Below are 21,181 nucleotides of genomic sequence, written 5' to 3' on the forward strand. Positions count from 1 at the left end.
CACCGATGTGTGTTTTCTGATTAGCGAGTAATAATTATCTATTAATTATATGCATCAGAGACTTTTTAGATGCGATATATTAAACTAAATATATAATTAATATTTAAGATAATTTTAATACGTAACATAAATTTCTATTGCTTCTTTCTAATCCGCTAGGTATCTCCTAATGACGAAAGCCCCAGTGGCCTAATGGATAAGGCACTGGCCTCCTAAGCCAGGGATTGTGGGTTCGAGTCCCATCTGGGGTGGAATTTTTTTTCTTAGCGATCCAACAGGTGATAAACAGCTAAACGTATGTCTATAAACATAAGAAATCCATGCGAACCAGTATTTCGACTTTAATCGGATGGAAATTCGCAAGCTCTTCGATCATTAGCTGTCGTGATGCTGAAAACTTAATTCAGCGTGAAACATGAGTCGATTTACACGGGGATTTATTTTGTGCGTCCTAACGGTGACCTTCGTAAAAGCTCACTGTAAGTGTCTTAACTTAATTTTACTCTTTTAATATCACATTTTAGTCATACTGATGGTTATTTTATTTTTATGTTTGCATAACATCATAAGACTAGCATGAAAAAAAATATTATTATTCCGTGGGCATTTGCCATTTAAGCCCACCGGCAACTATAGTTACCGCAGTGTATAGTTGTCATTTTCCTTTTGTAAGTATTTTTCTAGATGGTATCCATGTTTTATGTCTCAATGACATGCAAGCAAACAACCAAATAAAGGAGAAAAAAAAGGTTATTCACTTCCTTCCTGTCACACGAGGCTGTCAAAAAAAAAAAAAAAAAAAAAAATATATATATATATATATATATATATATATATATATATATATATATATATATATCATGAAGGTCTCTAGAGTCATCCAAACAAAACAAATCTTACAAGAGATCTATAGTTTTTTGTATACTTAGTCAGGGCAAATGCCTTATAAGTACATATCATGGTGAAATGGGGTATACTGTGTTAATAGGTTGATAAATCGAGGTTATTGGTCTTGTTTAGTGCATAAACATAACTTAACCCTTTAAATGACATCTCTACTGTTCATAAATTGTATGCACTGTTATTTTTTTGTTATTTGTTCCATTTTGTTATAGATATAATTTTTTCTTCATTCCATTTATTTATATTTATTTATTTTCATTTAACTTTTTGATACACAATGGCTGTTGTGTTTTCATATTCAAGAGATTATAAGCTAGATGCAACTTTTTTGGGTTCGCATCAAATGTTTTTCAACTTTTATACATAATAAATTTGTTTATGAATAAAGATGTATCTGTTGAAAGCAGTTTTGAGATACAGTAGATGCCAAATGTTCTCCTCCTATTCATATTTGACATTGAGGGGGTGCATACAAAATATTTGCCCACTGGCAACTATAGTTGCCGCACATTCAGATTTGATTTTCAAGAAAAAAGAAGAAAAAAAAACCTGGGGAAAATAAATGCAGAACATGATCACATATGACACTATTAACACGACTATATGCATGAAACCATTCAGAAAAATTTGGGCACAAATGGGTTAAGCAAGGAGCAATAAGATAATACAAAAAAATCAAACATATTAAACCCTCAACGCTTATTGATGTGTGATCTCTCTGTTCACCAGATGTTCAGAGAGCCACCGTATATTGGGATGCTGTTCAGAGGTCTGTGGTGCTGAAAGAGGATGCAATGGAAGAGGACGGAGATGCATTTGGCTATTTCAATGATAGTTTATCTGTTTCTGGATGGGGAGTGCTGGAAGTGCAGGCTGGTTATGGAGAATCCCAGGAGAACGATGAAATTACATACTTCTTGGCCGGGTACCTTGAAGGATTCCTTACAGCTTCGTAAGTTTTCTCTCTTTAAAGCAAATTATACTAAGCCGTGTGGAAAAAGAAGTACACTTTAGCATGCTTAAAAAAAAAATAGTAGGCCTATTACAGAAATAATACTTTATAAGAATACACTTAACTGTGAAATGAATGTAATGGTTTGGGCACTTAAATGCATGTTATTTACAATTGATTGAAAATGTATAATAGTTTATATTTAAAGCAATTAGTTGGACTTAAGAGTGCTTTTTAGCCACTTAAGTAGGGTTTAAGAACATCTTTACATATCATTTCCTAATTACTTTCCTAAGTACTGACAAGCATGTATACTAAAATATACTTAATAACATTTATGTTTATCAAATAACAGACTACAGTTAAAACTATAATCAATTACTTTTTCATTCACAGACAGATGATAAACCATTACTTTAATATGTATCCTCAGATGATTAAGGATCATAGTGTTATGAAACCTCTGAAATCATTTATGAGGTAAGTTGACATTTACTATCTAAACTGATTGCACTATTCCAAAATTACAATAATAATGTCGGATATGATGAAATACACCTGCTTACATTATATTAAACATACAAATGATATATATCACTGTATGTATTCACATGTTGCAAGTTGCAACATACAAAATAGGTTTTGGAGACTTGGAGTTGTTTGTGTTTTCCAAGATTCTTTTATACAGTTATTTATTGCATAATCATATGAAGAGTTCAGATGCAAAAGCCTCTAAGTGCCATCTGACATTTTCATCATTTTTGTCAAGCTTGTATGTTTATGTTCAGCTATTTCACTTTAATGGCAATGAAAATAATACCTAATAATTGTCATGAAAGGGAAATTACTGAACCTAGATATACCAGCTAGATAAAAATGATCATTCTAGAAGAAAATTTCAGATGGCACTTAGAGGCTTTTGCATCTGAACTCTTCATATATTCTACTGAATTATTTATTAAACTTCCATTCTTTGAAATAGTGAGCAGGACTCATGGACGAGAACACAATTGAAATTAAATGGGAAAAGTGATCCCTTGTGGCATCATGTGGGTCTTCTAGTGGCTCAGATAGATGGACTGTATGCCGGGGCAGCATACTGGGCCAAAAGTAGACAGGAAAAGGTCAGAAAACATGAATTCTGCATGCATCTGTTTATTTGCACAGTACATCTCATTCTTCAAGTTTGATAACCCTCATGGACATTTGAAAAGGTCTAAGAACTTTTTCCTTTTTATTCAGTCATTGACAATCATGCTTTGGCCTGTATGTTTTTCATTTTGTGTTAATGAGTGAAACAACATGCTTGCATTTCAACTCCCAGCCTCTGCCCATGTTTGCGGTTCAATTCCTCAATGGTATTGGGGATTTGTTAGATTTAATCCCTGCACTCAAAAGGCGTTCCAACTCTTCTTCGGACTCCTTCAGAATGCCAGGGATGAGTCACTGCTCTGCTCTCATCAAGGTTAGAAGTAAAATGATGCCTTCACCTCATGACAGTATCCACATATTCTATATTGGGTGGAACCAAAGTGTAGGAATCGGCCATTGAAAGCCCCATATCTGAATATTCAGGGCTGTGCCTATGATTGTTATGGCCTTGCCAATGTGCACCTTTAATTGTTCTGTTCCTATTCTATCTGCAGTTGTTACCTGGCTATGAGAATCTGTTGCTTGGTCACTCCAGCTGGTACACCTATGCAGCCAGCATGAGAATCTACAAGCACTGGGACTTTCGCCTGAAAAATAAACATAATGGCACAAGCAGACTGTCCTTTAGCAGCTACCCTGGTATTTAAAGGCAGATGTTTGCCTTTTATCATTCAAATTTAGAAATTAATAATTTAATTTAGTACAACTGTTTTATACAACTGTTTCTCGCATCCTTTCTAGGGACCTTGTCATCTCTGGATGACTTTTATTTGCTGGGAACAGGGTTGTTTGTAACTCAGACAACAAACAACGTGTTCAACTCCTCTCTGTTCTCCCTGGTGACCCCAGAGGCTTTGCTTGCCTGGCAGAGGGTGCGTGTAGCAAATGCGCTGGCCTGCACAGGGAAGCAATGGGCCCAAATATTTTCCAAGCACAACTCGGGTGAGAAAGAGATGTACAAGACAAAGGTGGATTATTTTATGCAAATATTGTGGTCCGTATTTGCAGTGCTCTGTGGTGGTGTCGTCTATCAACACTGCAGCGAAGTTATAAAGACACAATTCTCTAGAATCTGATTGTATGGTGTAGCATTAATGGGATAGTTCGCCCCAAAATGAAAATTCTGTCATCATTTACCCACCCTCATGTCATAAAAAAAATGCTTCGGTTGAAAACAAAACAAGAAATCTGAAGTGATAATTTGGAGGGAAAAAAATGTGTGGCCGAGAGTTGAAAATGTTTAACTTTGGGTAAAACAAAGCGCTCATCAATGTCACATTTACCCAGCCGTCCAATCACAGTGGAGGAAGGGCGGGACAAATACCACACCTAGCCACACCCAGTGTTGGTGGTAATGCATTACAAGTAACTCGAGTTATGTAATCAGATTACTTTTTTCAAGTAACTAGTAAAGTAACTCATTACTTTACACATGATAGTTATTGTAGTTCTAGATTAAATGTGAGCATGCATTTACTCATCTCACTTGCACAAAAAAGATTCAGTATTCGTCAAAATGAATCAAATCAGTGAAATGCAAAATCATTAAATATGTTAAATAAAACATCATTATTGACCAATGTGCTTGCTACTGACCTTCAATGATTCAGTTAAACCATAAGCAAAAATTACTTTTTTATTGGTGAAGTAAATGTTTAACTTCTCCTGCATTCCATTCATCTGCAATCCAGAATGGTTTGTTTGAGCTGCGCACTGTACAAGCACTTATTATTTCAATTTTGGTGTGAAAGGGCCTTTACATTTGCCCCAAAATAGAACTTTTTTTGTTTTTGTTTTTAAAACAAGCCCAGCCCAGGTGAGAAAAAGTAACGCAAAAGTAACGTAATGCATTACTTTTCTTAAAAAGTAGGGGTAACACAATTACCGGTAGTTAATTTTGAAGGGATTAACACAATACTGTAATGCATTACTTTTTAAAGTAACTTTCCCCAACACTGCACCCAACCGTCACATCCTGCTTTTACAACAACAACAGATGATAACAACAAGCACAACAACAGAAAAATATCATCTCAACTGAAAAAAAAAAAATGAAAAAGCAAAAACCTGCTGTGTCACCAAAGCGCTCTCAGGTGCCTTCAGAAGAGCGCCTGGCATTGTCTGCTGGCTTAAAATGCTTTGGTGGGCGCACGGCCTAGGAACATATTTTTAATGACATGACTGTGAGTAAATGATTGATGGAATTAACTGTCCCTTTAAGATTTGACCTTCCCAAAAATAGATTTACTGGAAAAGCCAAACCTATTAATGAGAGGTCCACATACTTTTGGTTTTGAAATTTTTCTTATTTACAATTATTTTTGGATGAATTTCATCAGGGACCTACAATAACCAGTATATGGTGGTGGACCTGAAAAGAGTTTCACTTGGAAAGCAGATTGAAGAATGGAGTCTGACTGTTGTGGAGCAGATTCCTGGTTTGGTGGCGTATTCAGATCAGTCACAAGCGCTGCGTCATGGTGAGGAGTATTTTTATAATAAGGAAATCCTTCTGATCAGTCCAATGAAAATTAATTTGCGAGGATGTAAGGTTGGAAACACTGAAGGTTAAATAAGATGCTTATCATAAGATCATATGCTTTACAAATCGTCTCAATAGGTTACTGGGCATCCTACAACATACCTTTCCACTCAGACATTTACAGAATGAGTGGTTATGGTGCGATGTGGAAAAAGCATGGTGAAGACTTCTCATATGACCTCTGTCCACGTGCTAAGATTTTCCGCAGGGATCAGGGAAAAGTCACTAATCTGGACACCTTGAAGTACATTATGAGGTACAATGGTGAGTTCAGCATCTCTCTTTGGAAAGTATTCAAAAATGTTTCTTCAAACTAATCTGCTTTCTTCATAATCTCATTTCTTTGATGAACAGTAGCACTTTGTCATGTTAGATTACAGAAAAGACCCATATTCAAAGAAGCACCCTTGCAAATCCATCTGCTGCCGTAATGATCTGAGGCTCCGACGACCTCTTCCAGGGGGATGTTATGATACTAAGGTACAGAAATAGGTCATGTTAGTCTATGTGTTATTATTAGTAAAGGGGACCTATTATGCAAAATTCACTTTTACATGGTGTTTGAATATACATGTGTGTCGGCAGTTTATGTACACAACCACCCTATAATGGTAAAAATCCACCCAATCCCATCTCCATAAATCATAATTTCAGTTTCAGCATTCAAGTAAGAAATGTATTCTTATAATCTTATTAAAGCTACTAACGTTATTCAATCAAGAGCAGTGAGTGATTTTTTTGGTTTCATTTTGTTGTTTGATTCATATTAACAGCATATATAGCAGTAGGTCCTGTATATTTCACTTCAATACACAGATCTAGTGTACACATGCAATTTCTTTACTTGCCGTTTACGTTCACAGACATAAACGACTGTGTTTGTAAACTTTAGCCCTATTCGGACGGGACTAGTTTAACATGGAGAGGTGGGGTAAAGTAATAATTACCAGAGCTTCTCTGTGATTTTAGTCCCGTCCAAATGTGCCATCTCACCAATCATTACGGACAATGCCAGTAAAGATTACGGCGACTTTTACCTTCAGTAAAAAGGTCCGGAAAAATGACCTCAGGTAATACTAATCCCGTGCGAATAGACCCGCTGTAAATATGTGCGTAAATATTTTGTAATTTCCTCTTTAAAAGTAGTTTTCCGCATTTTTTCAATTATGGAGACACTTGAAAAAGCATTCAGTTGCGTTCTAGACGCTGGGACAAGTCTGTGGCAAAACTTCCATATAACATTCAGATCAGAAAGAAGATCGAAAGCACTTGTTAGAGGCACGAAACATCTTTTAGCGTTAGGTAAGTGCCTATTACCAACACAATCCAATCTGAAGTTAATTAATACACTGTTCGACCAGACATATTTGTTTGCGCATGTGATATCAGGAAGCAACGTGATAACCTACACGCATGACGACAGAAATCAAGTTACCCCTCCCACTTCTGTTAGTTTTACAGAGATCTTATCCCGTGCGAATTGGCCAGTACTATTACTGACGTCCAGTGGTAAAATTACATTACTCCATCTACCCTTGTAAAGTTAATCCCGTCCGAAAAGGGCTTTTGTGTGTTTTTGACATTTTAAGCGCAATAAGAAGTGAAAGAGAACTTAGTTTAATACTTATTGGACGTGCCATCTGACAGCTAGCTTTCTGTACTTCAGATGTGTGCGTTCAGACAACCAAATATCAGAAGTTTAAAATGCCTTTAAAACGCATGCAGATAATACACTTTCATGATGAAGAAGAACTGCAATGTCACGTAAGCGTGAGCGTGACTGCGATAGAGATGATAATCAAAACCAAACTAATGTTTTAGTTTTTGGCAGAGTATCCAAGCTGTAAAGGCTCCGCCCTCTTCTGGAAACAGGGAGCAGCAGCTCATTTGCATTTAAAGATACATGCACAAAAACTGCATTTTTTTTTCTTCCAATCAAAAATGGGCATTTACAACATGGTACAATAAATGATCTGTGGGATATTTTGAGCTGAAACTTCACAGACACATTCTGGGGACACCTGAGACTTATATTACATCTGGTAAAAAGGGGCATAATAGGTCTCCTTTAAATAAATGCTAGCATAAATAGTCTGATTCTAATGGAGGCTACATTCATTTAGGTTACAGATTACCACATGGCCCAGATGTTTATGGCCGAAGCTGTGAACGGACCCACTACTCAGAATGGTCTTCCACCTTTCTCTTGGAGCCGTTTCAATCGGACAGCTCATCAGGGGCTCCCTCAGACCTTCAACTTCTCATTCATCACCATTCAGCCCCTTCTTTTTGGGTCCAGAGATCAAGACAGTCTGTTACAGTGTATGAACAGCAGTCTAGAGAATACAGATGCAAGACTCGAAAATTATTTAATCAACTTTGCATCAGATATTTACAGGCAACTTTACAAAGTCATTAGGTACATTTTTGCCCCATAATACTTTTTGTGAAATTGAATGCATAATAGTACTTGTTTAAGCAATAAAAGTTGCTTGACTAACTTGTCTAATTTGATATCTGTGTTCATGACAAAGCCCGTTGTCATAAGTGATACATATTACAAATTGCACAAACTAGAATGTCCGTCAACCAATCAGAATCAAACATTCAACAGCCGGTAGTATAAAATTAGGATACACTGAGTTGACTTGAACGAAGTCACAGCAGTGTCATTGAACAAGTGATAAATTAAATAGAAATAGGTTTTATTTAAATAATTTTATACAAATTTTAAATTGAGAGAGTACTTTAATTTGAATTGCATGTATATAAATCTGTTTTCTTAAAGTCTTTGTAACAGGCTGAATAGATGTTGAATTTACACTATGAATCTCTACATCATTAATAGATGTTAAATTTGATCAGTGTTGGTAGTTATAGCCTATATGATCAAAAATTATGAAACCATTATAAAAAGGTATAAACATAAACTAGGCATTAATGCCCCCTAATCCACTCATATTCACAGTGGTCGTTCATATTGGTTTTCATGGCCACTTTAAAAAAACATTTTGCTATAGGCTCGTTAAAAATATATATTAGCAGCATAACAAATAGAGTGAAACATTATTTGATTTGTCCCACTCGAGCTGCATGAACTCGAAATGCAAGTCAAACTTAACTAACGTCCTATAATCTTAAATATTTTGTAAGAATGCAGAATCAATGCCTAAATGCATTCCTCATTCTAGAATCTGCACTGGTTTCTGCGTCAAAAGTGCATCAACTGGCAAGTGGGCGGGGCGAACACATCGCAGGATACGAGCCAATCAACTGCCGCGCTTTTTCTACTTCTATGATACGAAAAAAAAAAAAAAAAAAATACAGTAGCACGCCGCTTCACCGTGGGAGACAGAACGGCACCCGAACAGCATCCGAGCCGCACCGACAGTCCGCACCAGACCAGCCTCAGTGTAGTACCCTAATGGCAACGGAGGACAAAGGAAAAACGGCGGCGCCCCAGGCTTTACCGGAAACGGGATCCCTTTCAGCAACAACAACACACGGCAATCTAAACAATAATAACAACAACAACAACAACAACAAAGACAACGAGGGAAGCGAAGGAGCCACAACAGCCACGGCTGTTGAATCCAGTGGGTCTGAAAATATCATAGGAAACGGTTCAGCTGTCAATACCACCGGAGGCAGTAACGGCAAATGGGTCCGTCTCAACGTCGGCGGGACGGTGTTTCTAACGACACGACAAACGCTGCTAAAGGAACAAACTTCATTTCTGTACCGACTGTGCCAGCAGCAAGACTTACATTCGGACACGGTAAGCCTGCAGTGGGTGATGTTAATGTAAGACTGTGATCCAGGGCGCTGAGGTGTATTAATGATGCGACGGGGGTCTTCAGTCAGATGGATGTGCGCGTGCTACGCTGATTATTAATGCAGACCCCCAGTGTTTACAGCGTCATCGCAGTTATTGGCCACATTTTACTGCACGATTCATTTATCACATAATGTGATCCACCTGAAGCTGATTTTGTGTAGAGGGAAGTCCTCTTGATGGGGTGATGGCCAGATCATCAGCACATCCTAAATTTATATTAGTGAAGCTCATGAAATCATATCTTGGATGGATGTAAATAATGAAGCTTCTTTTATTATTATAACAAGTAACAGTTATTTTTTTAATTTTTTTTATTGATACTCCTCATTGCATTGTGGTCAAAACTGTTTTTTTTTTGTTTGTTTTTTTGCAAAGTTTTGGACAGCATAGTGGTCAATTATCTGTTGTTTTTATTGTGCTTTATAAATAATTTTTTATTTGATTTGAATATGGTTAAGATAGGCCTACTCCTTGTTAAATGACCCAAGGGAAATGAGGCCTAAGGTAATCCAAACAAAGCATCCCTATCTTGTAGAACTGATTTGTCAGAATGTAAAGCACATGGCAGGAGTTCCAGTGGGACCAGAGCAAATATCACCTTATGCAAACCCTTAAATGAAGCAGGCCTTATTATCACTGACCCACTGCAATAAAATGTTTTCTTCTGGCAGCGAAGGTTAATATCATATAATTTCCTGTTGGCAGATGTCTTTATGTGTCTGCTTGGAAGGCCCAAATCTAATAAAACTGGATGTAATTTTAGTTGGATGCCAAATATATTTTCTTTTAGTATTTCCAATAGCACTTGATAGAAACACTTGTAACATGACCACATGCAGTATGGGACCTACAATAATACCTACAACATATGGTACCTACTTCAGTATACATTTTAAACACATGACAATCAGTGATTAGAAAAGCCAATGGATGGGGAACATATGAAATTGAATTGTATGAATTGTTTGAATTTTTGGCATATACACATGCATGTTAATGCATGTTTTTAACATGGTTCCATATGTCTTCCCATGGGCCATCATCTACGTTATAGTTTACAGTATGGTTGATTGGGACACTTTTTCCAATTCCTCTCAATAGCAAAAGTGTCCCAATCACCTTGAACTCACCCCTAATGTATTTTTGCCTTTTTCCGCTTTACAGTAATGCGTGTTGTTTTTAAATTTATCGTAATTTATGGTTAGTTATCAGTAGTTAGTTATCATATCAAATTTAATGTTAGTTATGAAAATATTGTCAGAAAATGCAAATAATAATAATAATTGTTCCGAAATTTATTTTCTTTAGGCTTCATTGTCTTTTTAAGAAAGTATAATTTCTCAATTTCTGTCTTTTGGTTTTGGGGTGAAATATGGTGAGATTTACCGATGTAAATGTAAATGCGTGTTATATGTATGTTATTTAATGTGTCTTTTAATCTTAAGGCATACTAAAAGTAGGCTATTTGACTTAGCAGATGGTACTCTGCCTTCACAGTATCCACCCCCTCCCAAGCTATCCTCTTATATTCCCTCTTATTCCACACATCCGCACAGTGAGTGACGAGGCACAGACGATCACTCATCACAGCTCAGTTACTACTGGCCGCAGTGGTGTTGTGTGCTCTCTCACTGCTCATGTCACTCTTCTAATGAGATTAAAGTCATGGCACCTTGATGACTCCCAGCCCTCTGCACTAAAATATCTATGGAGGCTTCTCTGTTCTATTCCTGGACTGCTCTGTTCTTCATTGCTAGTTTACATAATTTTTCCCTTTCAAAGAGTTTGGGTGTATAGTTTTTTTAAAATATTTCAAAGAATGTTGGTAGCCAAACAGTTTCGGTTCCCAATGACGTCCATTGTTTTTTTTTTGTCCTTACAATGGACGTCAATGGGAAGCGAAACTGTTTGGCTACCAACACTCATAGAATTTTCATTTTTGGGTGAACTATCCCTTTAAGATGTGTTTTATCCTTTATGTCATGAGGAGGTATTGGCTGTCTATTATTATAGTAAATATTATTAGCTAGTTTCTCAACATCTTGAGTGAATGTGCTTTTAACATGAGCCAGAATTGGAATTGGTAATATGGCTTTCTTATTGCATGCTGTGATGCTTTATGTGTCACCGGTTATTATGCAGTTCTGTTTTGAAATTAATAAGCTCTTTGTTTGCCTACCAGGTATTTCCCATGGGATGCAGCTAGTTCCCTATCGGGACGTGGTTCTTATACTTCCTTGTGCAACGGCAGAGTTAAACGTTAACGCAAGATGAGCGTGGACAGATAGCGAACTTGTTTGATTTGAATTCTGTGTGTTTAAGGCATATACAGTAGTATTGTGTGTAAAATCCCCTGTGTTCGTTCTCGTGTTCTTGTGAAATCCCAAGCGGGGCAACAGCTTGTCTCTTCTGACTCGCTGCAGAAGTCATGCGCAGGTGTTGTCATGCCTGCTGCTGTCAAGTCTAGTCATGTGTACTGTGTGACTGTCTTCTGCACTTGCTGGTTCGAAAATGGGATTTGTGTACGTGTGTGTGTGTTTGCTCATCATGTGTAAATTAAGTTCCGTGCTACTATTATCTGTGAGATTTTGTGCTGCTAATGGAAATATTTGTTAATGCTTTTTGCAACTCCATATGTGATAATTAGTTTGTTGTCTATTGTTCATGTCCATGTTGTCAATAGTTAGTCCCAAAATGATTGTAAGGTGAATTAAGAAAATTTACAAGGAATAAATATTTCATACTGGCTAGTGCTGGGTGGTACACATATCCAAATGGCCACAAAGAGCACTATGTAAAGTGTTTTGAGTAGGGTTGGGAGTTAAAAATCGATTCCAATTCTGGAATTGGATACTTTATTTAAATTAGTACTTTACCACTTATCGATTCCTGTGTGTGCATTTTAATGTGATTTGATACCATTTTCAAGCACAAGAAGATGCAAAAGAGAACTCAATTCGGCACTTGCACACTAAGAGCCGCATCTCATTTAGTGCACGAATACCAAATTGAGTTTTCTAATGAATTCACAAATGCACACGAAATTATGTCAAAATATCCTGGTAAACACAGAAGAAGAAAAAAACGCATTTGGAACAGTATATTGGATCCCGTATAAAGGTTTAAAATGACCGTATAAATAAAAATAAAATGATTTTTGTTCATGGAAATCAGCTGCAACAAAACGTTTCGCAAAAAAAACACAGAATAAGAAACATGTTTGATATAAATGTTTTTACCTGACTGCAATTGAAACTTGGAGTACCCAACCCTAGTTTTGAGAAGGGACCACTACTTACTGAAAAAACATTCTTACTAATGGTTATAGCTTTATAACACAACAATAAATAACCCACATAACTAACTCTCTTTTAACGTAATACCATGTCGAGCCCTATGATTTCTGATACATAACGAAGCAGATGAATCACAGAATCCAGTCACAAATGGAACTTACTGAATAAAGCAGAATATCAGCAAAATTGTGCAATTTTTGTACGAATAAATGAAAAGAAGGGCTGTACAATGAATCAAATCTAGCTTGTTGTGTAGGTGTGTTGTTCAAGTCCATGTTGTGAATCTGCAGTGTTATCTCATTTATGCCCTCTGCTTTCTCTATTGTAGTGCTTTTATAACCTTGCAGTGCCGCAATTTAGTCTTGAGCCTTCTGTTACGCCAACATCTTCCTCTTTCTTTTTACCTCCTTCACCCTAATGTGCTTCTATGCACTCCCTTGTTCTCTGATTCCTCTTTGTGCCTTTCAGAGTGCTCTTTCCCTGGGCTCAGTTGTGTAATGTTCTCTGTAGGGCATGTTGTACTAGGGTATGATGTAGCCTTTATGGTTCCCTGCTCCGGAGGTCCTCTCGATAGAGCTCTTAGGGTAATTCATTGCAAAGGAGAGACCCTCAGCCATTCTGGGACAATGACCGTGGCCATGCTAATGTGACCTCTGCTCACTGCCACTTTCTGCATGCCCTTTCTTTTAATGTTCATCCTCGCTTGTGCCAAGTCACATTTTATTCCCTGAGGTGATGTTCAGTGCATCATGTTCTGCAGTTAAGCTTCAGCACAGAGTCAGTCACATTTATATAGCTAGATTATATTGGTAAATGATTATATACATCATTAATAAATATTATTTTATTATATTTTATGTTACATAATTAATGATATTGTACTAAATATCATTAAATCCCACATTATTAAACATCGAATTGTATTTAATTATTAAACTGAGACCTGTGATGTGTTTGTGTAGGATGAAACTGGCGCTTATGTGATTGACCGAGATCCCACCTATTTTGGTCCCATACTCAACTATCTGCGACATGGGAAGCTGGTTTATAACAAGGAGTTGGCAGAAGAAGGTCTGTTCATTTATTCTCAGAACTGTTGTCACTTGTCAGACTATGCATTTTCAAATTTATGGTAATACCATTATTGTAATAATAATATATTTTAAAATCAATACATAACTATTGATGCATTGGTACCATATGATTATCACCCAGTATTAGAGATCTTTTTATTTATCGATATTATTCAGTTGTGCTATTTTAGTATTATTAGTGTCATATTATAGTATGTATTAATACTTTTGAATTCAATTCAATTCACATTTATTTGTATAGCGCTTTTCACAATACATATTGTTTCAACGCAGCTTTACAGAAAATGCATGTTTACATTACAATTTACTGTAATTCGTTTTTATTTTTATATTTTTTATATATATTTATATATATAAATATTTATATATATATTTATATTTTTTTTTTTAGTTCTGATTTTGTCTCTTTTTATTAACAATGTTAGTTAACAACGAGTCGATTTTGGATATTTAATTGTATATGGTAATTTCACCTATTTTTTACATTTAGATTATTTTTCATCTTAAAGTTAATATTTAAAAACACTAATATAATAGCACTGTTAAATGTTTAAATCTGGCTTTTATTCACTTGCAGCATTTACAATGATTCATTTTAGTTTTAGGTGTTTAATTTTTAATTTATTTATCATTTCAATATCGGTGCATATCTAGTCAAAACAGCACATAACTGTATGAAAATGTGTCTGTGCCGTCAGGTGTCTTGGAGGAGGCAGAGTTCTACAACATCACACCGCTGATTAAATTAATCAAAGAGAGGATTCTTGAGCGAGACTCCAAGGCTACACAGGTAATGAACAGGGTGTTTTATCATGCCTCACATGTAGCTTCAGTTTCTGGAAATATAGGCTATTGCTTTTTTTCCATTAGCATCCAGTTTTCAGCTTCATCACCTTCTCAGCACTATATTTCTGTCCGTCTCCGTTTCTACTGTACATTTGTGACTATATTTGCGTGCTTATGCAACAGCCGTCAGTTTCCCACCCACTTTCGCTCTTCTTTCCATACTCGCCTTTTGGCATTCTCCTCCACTACCCACCACATTTCTTTTTTTACTCTTCACCAGTCTTAACCCTCTCCCTCTGTCTCTCTCACAGCAGGTACCACCAAAGCACGTGTATCGGGTGTTGCAGTGTCAGGAAGAGGAGCTGACCCAGATGGTGTCCACCATGTCGGACGGCTGGAAGTTTGAGCAGGTCAGCGTGCGCGCCTGCCGAAAACCCCGCCCCGGACTGCTCTGGACTGTGGGTTGGACTGACACTGAGTTGATTTCCCTTCACCTGATCCTAATTTTCCCAGTGTCCAATTCTCCCCTCAGATTCAGAGTCCAGTAGCATAGCTAAAGTGTGAAATTAAACTTTTGCCATTTGTGTCCATCTGGATTTTACTTGGTCAGTTGCACCAAAACCTCATTATGCATTGTTGTAAAAAGGACAAACTATATGATATTCCAGCTTTGTCGGTAGTTTTGCACATCCCTAATGATATTTTGCACGTTCGAAAAGTGGAAAACTACATATTCTAACAAAATAAGAGTGATTTAGGGTCCACCATACACCAATAAGATACGCTTCTTAAAGGAATAGTTCACCCAAAAATGAACATTCTGTCACTATTTTCTTAACCCTCATTTCATTCCAAACCTGTATTCTTTCTTCTGTAAAAACACAAAAGAAGATATTTTGAAGAACATTGGTAACCAAACAACATTGGTACCTATTGACTTCCATTATATAGACAAAAATTGTATAGATATATATATATTTATTTGAGAAAAAATGGCTCATGACATGAGGGTGAGTACCGTAAATGATTTTTGGGTGAACTATCCCTTTAAAATACCAAATTAGAAAGCAATGCTCATGGTGTGAGACACTAAAAAACAATGCAAGACATGAGCAACAATTCTATTCAATGCAACATTCAAAATCGTATATCTGCATGTGTACATAAACCAACTTTAAAAAAAAAAATCTGGTTCAACATTAAAAAAATGATTGGTTCACACAAAAAGTCTGCATCCATAAAGCACAATACACTATCAGCATGCCAACTCGACTAGTTGTCCAACCTAAACTATCTCTAATGAATGCAATGATTATGTGTTTGGTACAGCTGACTAGGCATTTGATCCATCTTGATGTTTTCCTTCATGTTCCTCTCCCCTTTCCTCAAATCTCAAGTACCTGTCATGAAGAAAAACCTTTTTCTCTATCTCTCTCTTTCTTGGCTGTTCTTTTATTTTCAAGATGGTGAACATTGGCTCATCTTACAGCTATGGAACAGAGGACCAGGCTGAATTTCTGTGTGTGGTGTCAAAAGAGCTGCACACCTCGGGTGGGGGTTTGGGGACGGAGCAGAGCCACAAGACTAAGGTTGGAGAAACTGTAAACACCGTAAAGCACAGTTCCACTGACACTTTCCTCAAAAACATGCTTACGACCTACAAAATCTGCTTCTTTTCATCTCATTTCACATCAATAGCCTTGAGATCCTCCCACACCTACTCTTCACAAATTCATAAATCTTTTTCATTTTTTTTTTTTTTGGTATGCCATCATCTGTCGTGCTGCGATCCCACCGGTTTCTGTTCACCCTGTTGTCCACTCATAACACAACTAGACCTCGGACACACAGGAGGAAGATGGAGCGAAGAAGGAGGAGGTGGAGGAGGAGGAAGTGGGAGAAAGAAATGCCACCCCCAATGAGTGGATTAGAGATTAGCAGAAACTTATGTCAAAGGAATTGGTGAGAAAATGCTGTCATGTTGGTTGTATTAGTGGTAGATGTACAAAATTCTATCAGTCTGAGGGTTTTGGTAAATTGCATTTCAGTGCACCAAATAAGACGAGCACAAAGAACCAACAATAAATCTATATTAGTTTGTTTGGCAGTGAAAATAGTCCTATGATACAAGGTTGTATGAGGGGGATTTATCCAACTAGTTTTACTTGCCTTTTATGAGCACAGTGCAATGAAATGCAATAGCCTTTACCTCCTTGCAACTCCCAAGCATGATTTTCCCTCGTAAGAATCTATTTCCTATGTAAACACAATTCACAATTGTCCAGACAAACTATTGTGCGGTACTGAACTTTGAATATAAACTTGGATACATATATCTTAAAAATGGGATTTTTTAGCACAGGTCACTAGACCAGAAATGGCGAACGAATGACTCAACCGAATGACTTCAATATTTAGCACAGCGTCTGTTCCATAAACTGCCATTGAGTCACTGCCATCTCCACCCATATCCACATCTCCAGCAAAAATGATCTTTGTATTTGTCATAATTACATGAAACATACAAGGAGGCATATTTCTCACTCTACACTATCCATATCCAAAGTTACTAGTAATTCTAGATTTCTCTAGTTATACACTACTGTTCAAAAGTTACGGGGTCTGTAATATTTTTAAAATGTTTTTGAAAACATTGAAACAGTAATATTGCGAAATATTAATGTTTAAAACCATTGTGCTGCTTAATATTTTTGTGGAAATTGATACATTTGTTATCAGGATTCTTTGAAGAATAAGGTTCAAAAGAGCATAAAAATCTTCTGTAATATTATAAATGTCATTGCCTTAACTTTTGATCAAATTAATGCATCCTTGCAGAAAAAAAGTAATAATTTCTTCTAAAGAAATCATACTGACCCCAAACTTTTGAACAGAAGTGTATTTCTGTGACTATAATATATTTTCCAACTCTTTTGCAGCTGTTCCAGATCCATGGGTCCCGGATGTAGGATACAAAGAATTTTATTTTTCTAGATATCCATTTTTTTTCATGTGCTCATGATGCTGTTTTTATAGCCATACTTTTTTAGATTTGTTGACTCGAATAACGGGTATTAGCGGGAGACTTCACAACCAGCAGCAAAAAAATTGAATTGAAATCCTAAAAGCAAAAGGCACCTGAGGTATTAAGAAAAGATCACAATTACTATCTTAGTACATGGCCTGTTACCAAAGAGCAACATAGTTATAGGATACTATAGTAATTTAAGTAAATATAATGCATTTAAACAATAACTAAAAGACTTAAAGGGTAACTATCGGCAAAATGCAACCTAGGGTCTTTTTGTGAATCTACCCGAGGCAAACTTTCGTTTAAAAGCATAATTAGAAAGGAAACGCCACTTTTAAGTTTGACCGTATTTTCGTTTTCGGTCAAATTGCCTTTTGAATGGGAGTGCTTGGGGCACTTCTAATGATAGCATAAAAAATCGCTATTTTTAAAACACTAAGAAGGCTCGACACAACATGAAACTTTGCTCGAAGTATCACCAGGGGCTCTACACATGAACTTGAGCATTGAGAACATTGTTTGTGTACACAGGGTTTACTAAAAAGAACTCATTGTAGCTGTGTCCGCCGGCATTTTGACAGTCAAAAATAATCGATCTCCGAATGTGAATGAAACGACTCTGAATTTTAGTATTGTTTCTTATATGAGGATCCTTTTTCAAATACAAGGTCAATATTGATTTTCACTAACGAGAAAACAACACATTATCTGTGAATTTATATGGAACTAAGCTTTAGCTGCTTTCCATCTTTACTCTCCTCCCTGTTACGTTGCATTCAGAGATCGACTATTTTTGACTGTCAAAAGTAGCCTCGGGTAGATTAACAAAAAGACCCTAGGTTGCATTTTGGCGAGAGTTACCCTTTAAGGCCTGTTCACACCAAGAGAGATAACTATATTAGCATCGTTCTGAGATCAGCTTGTCTGTCACTTTAAATGCTCGAGCTCGTTACAGCTGGATGGATTCTGATTGGCTGTCGCTCATCAGCTGGATAAAATCATTTGAAAGTGATTCCAACGATATCGTTTCTCTGTGCGGTCATCGTTATAGCTGTGGTGTGAACTCTGCTATTCTTTAATATTGAGAACGATTTATAGAACCATATCTTTAATATTGAGAACGATTTATAGAACCATATCTTTATAGTTATCGTCCTTGGTGTGAACGGGCCTTTAGTCTGGCTTAGTCAGGATAGACATTGATCAGTGATGGAAAGACTGTGTGGATATGAGACTGCAATCAGTTATTTAGTTTTTAGTGTTTAGGTTTTGCACATTTGCTATAGCAGAAGAAGGGCGGCTCTGCTACAGACACGGGTCATGTCCTGTTCCATCTAGCATCAGTTGTGGGTAAATTGCCAGCAGTGTCACCCTGGCAGACCACCAGCAGTGCACTTTACCCCCATTTACAGTCTGTGGAAGTTCATTTTGATAGTCGTTGGCGCCGGCTTAAAGGGTCAGGGTGTCATTAGAGGTCACTGGGATATTACAGGGCTCGGGAGAGTTCTGGTTGTGTTTGTACGCTGTACATGGATTTTTAATAGGTCCGGGGCACAGTTTACTTACAATGAAGTTAGTTTGGTTCATTCAGCTAATGTGCTGCATTATGATACTGTGTCACTTGTTAATGTGTTTGTGTGAAGGATAGATTTCTTTTAAAGGAACTAGTCTGGCAATCAAAATCGTTCCAATCAACACGCCTCAATTCAACAAATTATCAAGCACCTTTCGCTCTCTTTAGCCTAGAGCCGTACAAATAAGCTTTCTTTGGGATTTTTATGTGCTGTGGGCTGATTTGCATGCCTAAGCTCTAAGCTTGTTTATTAAATATGCTGTAGTTTTGCACAAATTTGAATAGATACAGTGCCCCTAAACACATTTGGATGCTTAAGCATGTTAAAAGTGCATAAATGTCATCGCGTTACATGACAACAGCAAACCAAGCACTTAACCAAAAATACTTTTTTGTTAAGCAAAAAGGAAAATGTTTGATAGGTTTTTGTGGTCATTCTGATAGAACACTCAACACTCACTAAAAGTAGCGCAGAGACCAGTTGATTAAAAGTAATTGGGAAAAAAATTCAATTTCAGGCTTCATTTGTTTGGAGATGCCACACATTCTCTATTTAATGCAGTGAAACCATTTTTAAAATGTTTTTAAATGTGACTTAAGTGTTCAGATACTTTTTGGGGCCACTGTATATTTAGATGGGTGATTATCGGTCAATACTGACTTGAAATTGTGTCTTTTTTTTTTGTAAACAAACATTCAATTAGTTTGTAATAGCAACATGACCTATTATTATTATTATTATTATTATTATATTTATACAGAGGAAAAAGGCATTTGTAAACACAGTTTTGTAGCTCAGTGTGTTACTGGGTCGATCAATTCTTATTCTGTCCCCATTAGCTGCTGCTATGTTCTAATACTGTGAGCATAATAACAGTCCTTGTGTCTAGACAGAGAATAGTGAATTATATGAAACAGAGGAGATATCATAAATTCCATCAACGTGTGTAGATGCAACTGACGTAGAAGCAGCAGAAGTTTTAATACGACACATATATTAGCATGTCAGTTCAGTACAGTATAATCTCTTTAAACTTTGTACTGGTGTGTTGAACAAATCTTCTCACTGCTTTGAATTTCAGAGGTATGTTTTAGTTTTCCAGTTTGATCTTTTATGTGTTATTTGCATCATTTTTTTATGGCCTTGAATTTTTTATAATCATACTGTGCCATCCATCTGTATTTATTTTATTCTAATAAATGTCAGATTACTTGTCAGAGCACAGGTAATGTTTTGGTTTATGTTGAATTTTAGTCTGTACACACACTGTGCCCTTTTTTTATGGTTTTGTTTTGTTACATTTGTGTAACATTTTTCTAGTATCAAAAACATGGTCTGTGATTTTGATACTATTTATTTTGTTTTTGCTTTTTTTTTCATTTTCTCCCCCTCTGTTATGTTTCCTTGACAATTTCTTGAATTCATATCTACATTATAGGTAGTTTGTATACCATACTTCCAATGAACTCTTACATATTATTTATTTATAAAATATGGGTTGTGGCTTTGTTTTCATGGTGTGAAAGGTAAAATTGAATTTTGTTGTTATTTATTAATTTTTTTATGTACTTTATATGTACTTTAATTATTACATATTGCATAAACAATTAGCTTTGATTCGCAGCCTATTGAAAAAATGTCCTCAAGTTAAGATGTTAAGTAAAAGTTTGGATTAATTGGATTAATTAGTCTCTTCAACCAAGAGAATATCTTTTAGCACAGAAAACAATCATGAATTACTGTAGATGTCCAAGCAGCATTATTGTGTAAATAGTTATCAAAACAATTGAAATAAAGTTTCGTTTCTTTTTCAAATGTGTGTGAAGAGTTTATCATGTTTATTATTATATTATTATTTAGCTGAAAATTAAATATCTTTCCTGTAAAACATTGTTACACTCTCATGCTAAAACCTAAGCTGAGATCTACAACACTTATTAACAACTACTAATGTTAGATAATGCTATAACACTAAGTATAAATGCTTTTTTTTATATATAAATCCAAATGTAC

The 21,181-nt window shown here is 36.2% G+C and overlaps 2 protein-coding genes across 3 annotated transcripts; both read left to right on the forward strand.

Moving 5' to 3' along the window:
• Window positions 1-1,540: 1,540 nt before the first annotated feature.
• Window positions 1,541-8,100, forward strand: plbd1b (phospholipase B domain containing 1b; the record flags this gene model as incomplete). Its single annotated transcript, XM_081391937.1, has 11 exons — window positions 1,541-1,544; window positions 1,633-1,855; window positions 2,838-2,979; window positions 3,180-3,320; window positions 3,502-3,646; window positions 3,749-3,949; window positions 5,347-5,487; window positions 5,628-5,813; window positions 5,923-6,029; window positions 7,673-7,859; window positions 8,084-8,100. The coding sequence occupies 11 exons, from the start codon at window positions 1,541-1,543 to the stop codon at window positions 8,098-8,100; spliced, it is 1,494 nt and encodes a 497-aa protein (XP_081248063.1).
• A 752-nt stretch (window positions 8,101-8,852) lies between these two features.
• On the forward strand, window positions 8,853-17,664 carry kctd17 (potassium channel tetramerization domain containing 17). Of its 2 annotated transcripts, none has more exons than XM_081392188.1 (7): window positions 8,853-9,327; window positions 13,646-13,754; window positions 14,476-14,567; window positions 14,875-15,021; window positions 16,027-16,152; window positions 16,400-16,525; window positions 17,503-17,664. In XM_081392188.1, exons 1-6 carry the CDS (start codon window positions 8,974-8,976, stop codon window positions 16,499-16,501), a joined length of 930 nt encoding a protein of 309 aa, XP_081248314.1. In that variant the 5' UTR covers window positions 8,853-8,973; the 3' UTR covers window positions 16,502-16,525; window positions 17,503-17,664. The 2 variants fall into 2 exon arrangements, with proteins under 2 accessions (XP_081248314.1, XP_081248315.1); XM_081392189.1 differs by having other exon boundaries at window positions 14,875-14,973.
• The last annotated feature ends 3,517 nt before the right edge of the window (window positions 17,665-21,181 follow it).

The sequence above is a fragment of the Scardinius erythrophthalmus genome (assembly GCF_964197995.2).
Source record: "Scardinius erythrophthalmus genome assembly, chromosome: 18".
Taxonomy (NCBI): Eukaryota; Metazoa; Chordata; class Actinopteri; order Cypriniformes; family Leuciscidae; genus Scardinius; species Scardinius erythrophthalmus.

Excerpts from the sequence above, each read along its gene's own strand:
- kctd17 (XM_081392188.1), top strand. The coding sequence starts at position 8,974 with ATGGCAACGGAGGACAAAGGAAAAACGGCGGCGCCCCAGGCTTTACCG. Across the intron at positions 14,568-14,874 it reads GAGACTCCAAGGCTACACAG|CAGGTACCACCAAAGCACGT; the intron begins GTAATGAACAGG and ends TCTCTCTCACAG. Across the intron at positions 15,022-16,026 it reads GCCCCGGACTGCTCTGGACT|ATGGTGAACATTGGCTCATC; the intron begins GTGGGTTGGACT and ends TTTATTTTCAAG.